The 13,125-nt window shown below is 52.5% G+C and overlaps 1 protein-coding gene and 1 pseudogene across 1 annotated transcript; one reads left to right on the top strand and one right to left on the bottom strand.

The window, feature by feature from the left end:
- LOC112548731 overlaps positions 1–2,413 on the bottom strand; it is a 7,498-nt pseudogene extending 5,085 nt beyond the window's left edge.
- Positions 2,414–6,690: 4,277 nt separating this feature from the next.
- Positions 6,691–10,780, top strand: LOC112548739 (immunoglobulin kappa light chain-like). Its single transcript, XM_025195331.1, has 5 exons — positions 6,691–6,727; positions 6,808–7,140; positions 7,657–7,968; positions 9,028–9,101; positions 10,718–10,780. Exons 1-5 carry the CDS (start codon positions 6,691–6,693, stop codon positions 10,778–10,780), a joined length of 819 nt encoding a protein of 272 aa, XP_025051116.1.
- The last annotated feature ends 2,345 nt before the right edge of the window (positions 10,781–13,125 follow it).

Genomic DNA, 13,125 nt, shown 5'->3' with positions numbered 1-13,125 from the left:
CTGGTGGCAGCGGGAACCCCAGGCTAGCGGGTGTGCTCCAGGGAAGGGGTCGGCCGGACGGGAGGCACCCCAGGGAGGCACTCGGAGCCTGGAAGGTGGTCGGCGCAGGGAGGTGGGCGGCTCAACGCGGGAGCGCCCCCTACTGGCCCGCCACAGAAGCTGCTAACTAAGATCTTGGGATTTGCTGTATCTAGTCCCTACAGTCCATCTGTCTCAAGAAGAATGGGGCTGCTCCCTCCTTACTGAGCTGCTTCCTGTTCCTGGGGACAGTGGCAATGCGTAGGGGGTGCACAGGGATGCATGTGCACCCCCTGAGAGCACCAGTGCAGTCCCAGACCAACCACATTTATCACTTAGGTGATGGATAGGGGGGCAGGCAGGAGCACCAGTGCCACCCCTGCAAGCACTGGCTGGAGAGTGGAGCACTGTTGTGCTCCCAGAAGCAGCCGCAGTGATGAGCCATCTCACAATTGGCTGTGGGGGGACACCCCCCTCCCCAGTCACTGGATGGTTGCTGAGGGGGCATGTGCCCTCCCCCCGCCCCCCCCGCCAACTAAGGTGGCACCAGTCACCCATGCCTAGGGACAGGATTTTCCTGGCATGCTCTGCCATCTCCAAAACTCTCCCTGGACCATTCCCCTCATCCCACAGCCCCTCCATCCCTTGAAGTATCCAGGCTTCTCCTCTCATCCATTGAATGGCTCCTAACTCCTCTCTCCCCTGTATATTATCATTAAACTCTTCACAGAGGTGTCTGAGATGGCTTCTGCCTTGTCTTATGCCCCAGGAACAGTTTCTGGCCACCTTCCCCCAAATTCCCTGCACATCTGCCTGCTTGCAAGCATAACACGATTGTCCACCTTCTATCATACACATTGGAAGCACAACTGATTGCAGGGGCTTCACACATACGTTATATCATAGCCTTAAACATGGAACCACTCACGTGCAGAATACACGGCATGTCTGGTAACGCTGCTGCCAGACGAGTTGAATGTGACCTCACAGGTGACGGCGGGATGCTGATGCCATGGATGAGTGTTAAGTATCCATCACTGGCTTCCAGCGAGTGCGACAGTCCCTGGGCTGGCTCCTCTCCAGGAACGCACCAGGATACCTGGATAAGGTTGGAGACACCCCAGATCACACAAGCCAGATGTGCAGGCTCCTTGGCTCCGTTCTCCCCTGCAACAGGGCCCAGGAGCAGCACGGAGCTGCTGTTGGTGAAGTTATCTTTGAAGAAAGGAAGGTGAGAGCTAAGGGAGAGAGTTGCAGCTGGGCCACGGCTGTGGGTCTATCACCAAGAGATTAAATGAGATATAGGTCTTTTGACGAATAAGGAAACGTGCCATCCCCTGCCAAACTGGAAGACAGGAACAAGCCCCAAGGCACGCCGTCGTAGCCAGGAGAGAGCCAGGCAGCCTTCTCAAGGCAGCACTAGCAGCTTTGGGAGTTCACAATCTTCTTACCTGCTGTCATGGCTCGGAGGGAGAAACATTCCCAGCCTGGCTGCACAGACCAGCCCCACAGAGACCCCAGCACTTCCCTGCACCACTTGCCAGGTTTCTCCTAGGAAAAAATGCTGTGTGGCCCATTCTCTCTCTGCCTCCAGCAGCTAATGCTGAACCCATTTTACCTGGCTAAAAACACAGCTTTTTCATAAAAATTTACTCTTACACAGTCTTACAGTCTCTTGTCAGTTTCTAATGGGATATGATCAATAAGACACTCAGATATTTCTAATGAAAGAAGCAATGGGTCGTTACCTCCAACGCTCACCGTGGTTCCCTTCCCAAAAATCAAAGACCTGCTGCGTGCATCTGCACAGTAATAAATGCCAGAATCATTCCTTTGGATGACCCTGATTTCCAGTGTTGTTCTGTATCTCTGATCTTTGCAAGCAAATTTGTTCACATTTTTATCCATACACTTCATAATGTGCATGGGGCCCACAGCCGCCCGTCTCAGATACCAGTGCACAGTTCCTTCCCCATCCAAATCTTCCCTGGAGGAACAGGGGATCTCTTCTGTCCCACCGACTTCCACAAACAGGAACCACTGAGGCTGGTGCAGATGTAACTGGACTCCCAACACTGTGGAAACACAATAGAGCAATCGTCAGCTTCCAGCGACTCTTGGGCTGACACAGGTGCTCTTCATGTCTTAGGACCAAAAGGCATTTGCTGCTAATACTGGTGCTTTCAAGGCAGCCTTACATCAGCAACCTAATAACCCCATCTACAGCTACCTCCAACATCACAAAAAGGCATTTGAAATCCAGTCCAGAGCCCAGCACTGGAATCTGTGTCCAGCTGAAGATGTTCATGTCCTCGATCCCAGGAGCTGAGAGCCATGTTGGGGGTTTACCTATGGATGAGACAATCAGGGACATGGTGAGGAACACGATGGCCATAAGTATCCTGCCTCCCCAGTCCAAGGTCTGCTATCTAAGTGCAGACCTGCAGTGCAAGGGCTCAGGGCTGGTCATTTCTGGGAAGAAACACCTCCCCCTGGGACGTGGCTGCTGGGGAGGGGGTGTTTTTTAACCCCGTTACTTTGCTGTGCACAGATCTGCATCACATTTCTCTGCATCTGTGTGGTGCTTCGGTTTACTGTGAGCATTAATGCTTGTTACACCAGCAGCTAACATGCCACAAAACATCTCCCCTTGGTGGCCTGCTAAGAGGAGCCCAAGTGTCTTAGTAGCTCAAACCGTATTGACTCCAAAGGGCACCCATGGTCACAGATCACTTAGGTGCTTGTGAGACTTATCCTGCTGCTTTGGGTTCCAGCCATACAAGTCCTTGATTTCTTACGGGTACAACCCCCACCCCAGAATAAGTGTTTGCAACCTCTTTTGGAAGAAGTATTGGTGGCATCTGATCTCATAGATTTCATACGTTTCTAGGGTCAGAAGGGAACTAGTAGATCATCAAGTCTGACCCCCTGCTCTAGGCAGGAAAGAGCACTGGGGTTAAGTAACCCCAGCCAGGTGCTTGCCCAATCTCTTTTTGAACACCTCCAAGGTAGGGGAGAGCACCACCTCCCTTGGAAGCCCATTCCAGATTTTGGCAACCCTCACTGTAAAGAATTTCTTTTTGATGTCTAACCTAAACCTACTCTCCTTCAGTTTGCGGCCATTATTTCTAGTAATCCTGAGGAGTGCCCTGGTAAACAGAGTACCCACTATTCCCTGTTGACCGCCCCCCCCTGCCCCCCCCAAATGAGTTTGTAGATAAGCACAAGATCATCTCTCAGCCTTCTCTTGCAGAAGCTGAAGAGATTCAGGTCCCTCAGTCGGTCTTCATAGGATTTTACCTGCAAGCCCTCAACCATACGAGTGGCCTCCTCTGGACCCTCTCAAAGTTAACCACATCCCTCTTGAAGTGCGGTGCCCAAAACTGGACACAGTACTCCAACTGTGGCCTTACCAATGCCACATAGAGGGGAAGTATCACCTCCCTGGACCTGGTCAGGATGCACCTACTAATGCAAGAAAGAGCGCGGTTAGCCTTACTTATTACCTCGTCACACTGGCGACTCATTCATTTTAGCGTCGACTATGACTCCGAGATCCTTTTCCACTGCTGTGGTACTCAGAATGGGACTTCCCAGTCTGCAGGTGTATTGGAGATTCTCTCTCCCCAGGCGCAACACCCTGCACTTATCCTTGTTAAACTGTGACCTTTTCTGATCTGCCCACTTCCCCAGTCTATCCAGATTGGCCTGAATTTGCTCCATGCCTTCCAGTGTGTTTACTATACCCCATAGTTTGGTGTCATCTGCAAATTTGAACAGAGTGCTTTCAACCCGCTCATCCAAATCACTGATGAAGATATTAAACAGCACTGGTCCAAGGATGGAGCCCTGGGGATCACCACTGCCCACTTCTCTCCAGGGAGAAACCGACCCATCCACCACCACTCTCTGGGTGCACCCCACAAGTCAGTTTTTTATGCACCGGACTGTGAAAAAATCCACGTCACAGACACTCAGTTTGCTTGTGAGAACTGGGTGCAACACTGTGTCGAAAGCCTTTTTAAAATCCAAGTAAATAACATCTATCTCTACCCCTGCATCTAAGCACTTTGTGACCTGGTCATAAAAGAGACCAGGTTTGTCAGGCAGGATCTGCCTGCTATAAACCCATGCTGGTTTCCCCTTAACATTATATTACCTGCTGGCCCCCCACAAATGTGATCCCTTATAATTTTTTCTAAGGTCTTGCCAAGAATAGAGGTGAGGCTAACTGGCCTATAATTACCTGGGTCCTCCTTCCTCCCCTTCTCAAAAATAGGGACCACATTGGCCCTTTTCCAGTCTTCTGGGACCTGTCCTGAGCACCATGAGCACTCAAACAGTTGTGCCAGTGGTTTCACTATGACACCGGCCAATTCCTTTAGTACCCTTGGGTGAAGACCATCGGGGCCCGCCAACTTAAATATGTCTAACCCTTCCAAGTGCCCCTTCACTAGGTCAGCACTAACTGTTGGTGGATTGGTATTTCTCTCACGCCAGATTAAAGTCTCATTGGGAGGTGTGTTTGTATCTGTGTCCAGGAACACAGGTGCAAAGAAATCATTTAAGAGCTCCGCTTTTTCCATCCTATCAGTTACGAGCTGCACTAGTCCATTCTGTAGCGGCCCTATGTTACCCCACGCCTGCTTCCTGCTCCCTATGTACTTAAAGAAGGACTTCTTGTTACTTTTAATCTTTGTTGCCAACTTGAGTTCTGTATCTCAAGGCTTTGGCCTTCCTCACTGCTTCCCTGCAAGCATAAGCCAAGCAGGTATACTCCTCCTTGGTGGCAGTCTCCTGCTTCCACAGCTTGTAAGCCTTTCTTTTCCTCTGAAGGCTCTCCTGAGTTTCCCTGCTCAGCCAAGAAGGTATTTTGTCTCTTTTGCCTCCCTTTGTGTGTACTGGGGTGGTGTCCCTCTGTGCCTGCCGGATCAGTCCCTTGAGGAACTCCCACCCTTCTTGGACTCCCAGCTCACAGATGTGATTACCCCTCGGTCCCACTCTAACTAACCCCCTGAGCTCGTTGAAGTTGGCCTTTCAGAAGTCTAGGACTTCTGCCCTACTAGTTGCCTTACCCATCTTTCGCCGGATAGTGAATCCTATCAACTGGTGGTCACTATCCCCTAGGTTACCTTGTACCTGTAGATCCCCCACCGAGTCCTCCCCTGTGGCCAGCACCAAGTCAAGTAAGGCATTTCCCCAAGTGGGACTGCATGCCTCCTGTGTTAGAAGCCAAAATATTGTTATCAGAGCAAATATTGGTATCCTATCAAATATGTTATCAGAGTAAAAGCTCTGACCTGTTGGAGAAACCAGGCACCAAAAGCAACACCTTCAGAAGCACCTCTGTGTCTTGGGGCTTCTGTCGGGTTGCAGAAGCCAGCTAGAGCCAGATTTTAAAGATGTTTTGGTGCTTGAAGGCATCTGGGAGCCACATGTCCCAAATGTGACAATCTCATACTAGATTGTCCCCCGCTGGACTAAGGAGTGGACACACTTAGAGGACACGGGTATCATTTACACTGGCATGTCAATGGGCCTCATTTACAATAACTTTATCCCAGAAGAGAGTGGCGTCACAGTGGCATGAGGCTGGGCGTTGTGTGTCTTCCCTCCCAGGCAAATCAAACCCTGCAGCCATTTTGCAATGTCATAAATGACCTCAGGGGAGGGGGTGCGATGGGATCAGCCCCTTTCCATTTCAGGACACTGACGGAGACAGCAAAACCTACTGCCCCACTTCACTGACACCCAAGAGCTGAAACAGCGCGGGGCGTACAGGCTGAGGCCACGGCCCGGCTCAGAGCCTCTGGTCTCGTGACCCTGCTGGGACTCTGTGCAGTCAGAGGGGTTTATCTGCATGGCCGCCAATGAAGAGGCAGTGTCTAAAAGGAGCAGACGGCATCAAGGACACCCCCTGCTCATTGATCCTTTCATGCAGGGATTCTCAACCAGGAGCCGCAGCACCCTGGGGTGCCTTGAGATACTTTCAAGGGTGCCATGGGGGCACCATGTAGGACCAGTACTGCTAGTTGTGCAAACACAGTTTACAAGAGAAACCCAGAGCTTGTATATAGGATTACAGCATAGCATTAAAACATCCTGCCCTGCTGTGGGCTCTCAGAGATCTTTGCAACAGGAGAATCGCTCTAGCATTTTTGTGTAGTCAATAAAGAAGTGGAAACAAAGAGCTGATTTTCCAAGGGGGCTGGAGTCTAGCTAGGAGAGTATTGCAATGAAAAGGGTTGAGACCACTGTTTCAGTGGGACTACTTTCACTATGACAGTCCATCTTCTCGGCCCACAGCCCCGTGTCTCACCTCCCCCAGAGTGGCATGTCTGCCACTCGGCTCTGAAGCTACAGATCAGATCAGAGCCAAGGGCATGTCTGCCACTCGCCTTCAGAGGACAAGCTGTGGGGATAGGACACAGCCCCAGTTGGTGGAGACTGTTCCTAAAGATCAGGAGCGGTCAGAAATGACCGGGCACCTCCGGGTTCGGTTCCCCCTGCTCGAGGAAATGTCCCATGTGCAAATACCTCTGCACCTCCATCCCCCCACAGCTCGTCCCCCAGGGAGGAGTTCACTGCCACGTGATGGAGCCCTTTCGCAGCGGAGCAGACAGCGCCTGGAGCTGACTCTGCTGGACTGTCCTTCTTCAGTCCTTTCTCGAGATGCTGGTCGCAGGATGCCTGCTCCTGTCTGTCCTGGGTAAAACCCCTTCAGTTCCTGCTGGGTTTGTAGGACGGGACGGGAGGCTGATGACTATAACACCTGTTCTCTTTCTGCAGCCTTGGGGGCAGCGTTATCCCTGCACCAGACTCCACCGGTCCTGTTTGCTGAAGTCGGCGGCACCGCAGAGATCCTCTGCTCTCCTGGAGAGCCAGTGGAGGGAGGGAAAGGCAAATATTACTGGTACCTGAGAAGGGAAGGGAAGGTGCCCACCTGTGTCTGGAAATGCCTGGATGACAAGAACAAGAGCAGGTTTGCCTGCAGACTTAAGGGAGGCAACCTGACCCTGGAAATCTCCAGCATCCAGCAGAATGATGCTGGCATTTATTACTGTGCTGTTATTTTGAGCTTTTACTTGGCTTTTGGCAATGGATCCAGGCTGATTGTTGGAGGTAAGGAAAAAAAACTGGCCCTGAATACCCTTTGCAGGGGACAAGTAACTGGCAATCGAGAGGCACAGACAGCTTGGAAAGCCCAATTGATTGGGAAGGGGGACCTGGGTTGAGGGGGATGGAGATGCTGAGCATGGAGGTCCTGCAGGTTTATGTCATGTGGGTTGGGGAGAATTCATTTTAAATGGTTTTTAGTTGCAGAGACAACTGGAGTTTTCTTTTAAAAGCCTCCTTTACTGACTCTCACAGCCACAATGGATGTGAAGCTACGGCCTCACATGTACCTGACAAACCTGATCCCTCCCACGGGCAGACTTCTGATGCAAAATGCATCCCTCATTGACAGCTGTGACCTCCAGGCTGGGCAGTTATACCTGGATCCCTGCATGGGCTTCATAGGAGTGCAAAAGCCTCCCTGGGAGTCCAGTCAGGCCTTCACGTCCCCAGGTGGCTGGCAGCCTCACTGCGTGTGAGACATGGGGGGGATCAATAAATCCTCTGCTCTGTTCTGCTCAGACAGTTACACCCCCAGTGCGTCCGTGCTGCTCCTCGCTGCGTCTCCCCAGGGGACTGACCTCTCGGGGACGGCTGATCTGGCCTGTCTGGTCCGTGGTGTCTCCAACCCAGTGCACGTTGCCTGGACTATTCCTGGGGCTTCTCAGGAACAGCAGCTGACCCGGTCAGTGAAGGGAAGGGACGGAGCCTTAATGTTCATTAATCACATCAGCATCCCAGTGGCCACCTGGGCCAGCGCCGCGGCTGTCACCTGTGAGGTCTGGTTCAACTCCTCCGGCAGCAGTGTTCAGAGAAGCGCCTGGTTCAGGAAGCGTGAGTGATCATGTCTTTGGTTGTGGGTCTCAGAGAGACCTCAGACCTTTTTCTTTCTTCTTATTTTTTTGGAAAAATATATTTCTATATATATATATATATAGTTATACAGATATAGCATCTGGCATAAACTTTCCATCACACACCTTAAACCACATTCAGAAACCACACACCCATTACAAAAAACACACCTGCTCCCCTGCAGCCCCACAGACCCACTCACCACCTTTTCCCTAACCCCATCGCAATCTCTTTGTCCAAGCCCTGATTTGGGGTTTACATTCTCAGTTCGTTCACAGTCTTCATCGCTGTCACTTCTGCTGCTGCTCATGCTGCTGCTGTCTTCCTTGCTGTCTCCAGGGCCAGTTGCATCACTGTCCTTTTTACTCTCCCTGTCCTCTCCCCCTCCTTGGGGGTCTCTGAACAGCCTGTGCCAAGTGCCTCTTTTCCAGGTGGAGTTGGCTGCATCTTCTCCATCCTTTCCCACTGCTTTCTGGTAGTAGGACTGGAGTTCGCTAAGAAACATTTTAACAAAGTCTGTTTCCTTGAGCTCCATGTGTCTGTACATCAGTAGGTTCCTGCATTGCCACAGGGCACTCAGACCTCAACGACAGGCACAGGAATCCCAGTAAGAGCCATTCAGCTGTAATTAGAGGGGTAAAGAACTGATGGCCTCAGGAAACTGGGATTGGGTGGGATGTTATGGACATGTATTTAGAAGCACAGATGGATGGGTGGACGGATGGATGGACAGACAGGGATTGTTGAGCAGGGCCAGATGCAATGTTGCACTGATGTGCCAAAAGTGCATGTGCCTCCAGCATGCTATGAGGGCTCCGATGCCCAGCCCTGCCTGGGGAGGAGCTGTCGGAAGGGGGCTGAAGGTGAAGGGGGAGGCTGAGAGCAGCCAAAGGTGGAGATAACATGAAGTGCTGAGCAAAAGGCACGTGGTGGAGGGGAGAGGGGGGGATGGACTGAGCTTGCTGTGCCTGGGTGCTGGGCTGCACAGGGCACGGGTATGACTCTCTCACCCTGACACATCCTCCACTCTGATTTTAGGCTCCAATGACAACTGCATCCCTGCCATCGGCGCCCTGGCCGCATTGGGAACCCTGACTCTGTTGATGATACCTGTGAGCTGGCTCTGTCTTCGCCGCCCAGGCTGTCCAGGTAGCACCCAGCATGGGAAAATCACCTTCTCGGGGGGTCACACGGACCCTAACAATCCCCCACTGAGCAGCCCTTCCTGTGACTAGGCTGCACCTGCCCAGCTCTGGTGCCCGGGGCGTGAGGGGCTGGCCCAGTGATGTGGGCATGCACGGGGCAGGTGAACAGTGTGAATCCCCTGTTGTCTGTCCTCACTCAGTGGCTAAGGCTGGCTGGGGCCAGGCTGGGCCTGGGGTGCTCATATAAAGCCTAGTCAAAGCCTCCCACCCCATGGACCTTACTGCAATAAAGGCCCAGCCTCTTCCTCCCTGCCCTGCTGTGGACCGAGGCTCCCCCTGGACTTTGGGGGTGCCATGAAAACAAGTGCAACAAGGGTAGAAACCCACTGTGACAACACTGGCCTGCTTGAAGTGGCCCCGCCATTGTGTGCTGACAAGCCCATAGTCACCCGGGAGCTCTGGGCAACGTCACGCCTGGTCTGTAACAGTTCTCAGTGGCGCATCTTTCCCGAGGAGCATGCATCCATCAGTCTGTACCTGGCAGGGCAGTGCAGATGCACTGGGGGTGTTCGTTTGTAATCTCCCTTTGGGCCAATACCATGAGTGGGGCCTCATCAGGGTCTTTATTTCCACCAGGCTTTCGGCCCCAGAGTTCGGCCCCTCCAGCCCCCGCGGTGACGCAGGTAGGCCCTTTCAGCAGCCATTGGTGTCTCAGCCCATCCAGCACTGGATTGGTCCAGAGGATGCGAGCACGGCCTGCTTCTGTGCCCCATCACTGCTCTGTGCCTCAGTTTCCCTGTCTCTACAACAAGGACAGGCTGGTGAATCTGGGGTGGTTTCCCTCCCTCCCCCAGCAGGACGGGCTCTGGGGCAGAGCCTGCCTCCCCTTCGTGACACGTGGCACCCTGATGCATCCAGTCCAAAGTGTTTCCAGGGCAGATTTTGTCTCATTGTTTTAGTGCCTTTGACCCTTTGATTACTTTCCTCTTCTTCCAAATTCCCCTGTGGGATTTCATAAGGGCTGTGGGTGCTCCAAGATCTACAGCTGTGCTTACTTTTACTGGAGTGGGGGGAGCTGTTTCTCCTAAAATTGAGCCTGACAACATGGAATCAGCTTATATGCAAGGGGGGCTTAACCTCAGTGCTTGGATAGTCTATAGACAGAGAATGCATGGTTGCATTTGAAAGCCTGGTTCACTTTGCAATGGCAATCTCTCATTCCCCGTGCTCCTGAAGTCAGGCTCCAGTGGGATAAAACAGCCTCCCACACCAAGGCTAAAGCCATAAGAGCCAAGAGGGAATTTCTAACATGGCCCATGAAAGCCGATCTGGCTGAGACCTTCCCTTCTGTCCCTGCTGGTATCATTTTGTAGCTTGAGGCCCCGCTTTCCCTGTGGCAGGTTGAGGTGTGATGTCTTGTGTTGTGTGAGGGTCTTACTAAGAGGCGATATGGTGGTTTGAATAGGGATGATGCTGCCTCAAGCAGGGCTTGGACTAGGTGCGACCTCTGCAGGCCCCTTCCAGCCCCACTTCTCTGGGACTCTATAAGGCTGTGGCTCATTTTGCTGTGTGTTGTCAAACAGGATGGCATCATCTATGCCCAACTGGACCTCGAATCAAGAAGACATCGCCGCCGCAAGCAGTAGCAGCCAGCAAAAGAGAGAGAGAGACTGGAAAAATCTCAAATGGCTTAAGTACAGGGGGGATCTGATTGTGGACATTTGCTGGTGTTTTGAATGGGATTGAGCACCCAGGAGGTTTGCAGGACTGGGCTGCAATTGGGTTCTGCACCGGCGCTGTGACATGCATAGAAAACCCAGTTTAGTTCAATAACCCTCCCCCCTGCCCCCCCAAATGCTACTTTATTGCTCTCCCAACTCCCCTTGGGCTGTTTCTTAACTTCCTCATCTCCTTACTCCATGCATCCAGACATACCTTCCTCACCAGCCACATGTACCATGAGATGACACCTGAACTCCTGTGAAACACGAATCCATTTCATAGGGCAGGAAAGTCTCCTTGGGAAAGTGCTAATCATTGCAGTTAGACTAGACAACGCCCTGGAGGCAGGGTACGAACCCCAGTACCACACAGGTTTCTTCATAGGCGTAACACATTGATGAGGGCATTTGTGCTAATTAAACAGTTTTCCCAGGTAGGGATCCAATGCATAATTACCAGGCAAGTGCTTATAGCTGTGTCACCCCTTGTGCCATGGCAACTTCACACAACCGATTGCACTACATGCTCAACAGTAGGGAAGCCCCAAGACAAGCTGAACTGGAAGCAGGGGAGATTTGCACCTCATAGACTAAGTACATCAGGGATCAGCTTCTGTAAGCAGCAGGCTGACTTCAATCAGACACCATGGAGGGGCTGCAGCATGCTGAGTTTCTAAATAGGGAGCAATGAACAGACTACAAGGTCAAGTTGCATTGGGGAGCAGGTCACCCTGGGGGAAGAGAAAAACTTAAATGATATCAAATAATGCAGTGAATGAGAACCCAAGAATAAAGATGGAGTACCCAGTAGTTCATCTGCATCTCTGTCATTTATTTAATCTTCCATTTATTGCTGTCAGCATCAGCTCATGGGGCTTTAGGCATCTTATCCTCCCCAGGGCGAGGTCTTTCTGGGCCAGTCCGGGCAGTAAACCCCTGTACAAGTGACAGCCCTAACTGCACCATTTCCTACTCACCCCATTCCAGCGAGGGGGGCAGGAAGTGGGGCCCCTTGCAAAGCTCTGCCCACACATTAGCATGTCCAGAAAGCACATGTGGCTGGCAGTGGCAGTGTGGGGCACACAAAGGGCCAAGGGCAAACAAGGGGTGATGCTGGGCACAGGACTGACAGGCACTGAGTGGGACCAGCTGGCCCTCTGGGGTGGAAATCAGGGAGGCCAAGAGCAAAGGCAGCTGCTGACCTCCTGGAGGGAGCTGGGGCACAGGGAACAACCTGCCCTGCAAGCCGTCTTCCTGTGCTGGTCATCAGTATTGTGGGGGAGTCCCCCAGGGAGTTGATTAGAGATGTGTCTGGGCTGGTTTGGATAGGGCTGATCCTGCCTCAGGCAGGGGCCGGATTAGATGTGACCTCTGGAGCTACCTTCCCTCCAGACATCTCTAGGAGTCTATGATGGATGCAAGCTGCAGCTAACCCTACTGCCACCCCCCCTAGAGCTCTCCCCCTGCTTGGCCCCTCCATGCTAAGGACTGACTTCAGAGCCAGCACTGCACAGACAAATCCCTCTGACCGCCCAGTCCCAGCAGGCTCTTGAGACCAAAGGAGCTCTGCACTGTGCTAGCTCTCGGGTGTCAGTGAAGTGGGGCTGTATGTTTGCTGTCTTATTCAATGTCCTAAAATGGAAGAGGGCACATGCTGCGCCCCCCCCTCCCCTACCTCCTGAGGTCATTTATACCAATGCAAAAAGGCTGCAGAGTTTTATTTGCCTAGGAGGGCAGACACACAACACACTGTGGCAGAAATGCCCCGTCGGTGCCCCTCTCCAGAGATCTGTCTCTGCCAGCCTGAGAGGCTGCTGTTGAATCTCTCACAGCGGGGATCTCGCTCCTTGTCTGCAGACAAAAGCCTGGCGCCTGGGAGGCGATGCTCTGGTCACCTGGGCAGGGGGGGAAAGACCCAGCCCTGCGCGCGGGCCCAGGTAGCCAGGGATGCTTTGCAGATTGGACGGTTTGTGGCCAGTATTGGCAGCTTCGATTGGACCGGCTGCTGAGGTCAGAGAGGTGATAAAAAGGCCTGGGCCAGGAAGAAGGGGAGCCATTACCCATGCGGTCATCCAGGTGAATCTGAACCTGGCTCTCTCCTCATCACCGCATGCTCCAAGAGTGCCCTGCCTCCAGAGGAAACAACAACCACCTCTGGACGATGCGAGTGAGTAAGCTACTAGAGATCCGATCAGATATTTAGCTTCAGTAACTCAGATGCGTGTTGAAACGGCTACCTCAGCCACCCTGGTTTGCTCTATGGGATTCCT

Source organism: Alligator sinensis, unplaced genomic scaffold (assembly GCF_000455745.1).
Source record: "Alligator sinensis unplaced genomic scaffold, ASM45574v1 scaffold1706_1, whole genome shotgun sequence".
NCBI classification, from domain to species: domain Eukaryota; kingdom Metazoa; phylum Chordata; order Crocodylia; family Alligatoridae; genus Alligator; species Alligator sinensis.
The sequence above is the reverse complement of the archived record's forward strand: the minus strand, read 5'-3'. Positions and strand labels throughout refer to the sequence as shown.

Bases quoted from the DNA above. Each gene is read 5' to 3' on its own strand.
- LOC112548739 (XM_025195331.1), top strand. From the start codon at position 6,691: ATGCTGGTCGCAGGATGCCTGCTCCTGTCTGTCCTGG. The intron at 7,969-9,027 runs GTGAGTGATCAT...CTCTGATTTTAG, and splicing joins AAGCGCCTGGTTCAGGAAGC to GCTCCAATGACAACTGCATC. The intron at 9,102-10,717 runs GTGAGCTGGCTC...GTTGTCAAACAG, and splicing joins TGACTCTGTTGATGATACCT to GATGGCATCATCTATGCCCA.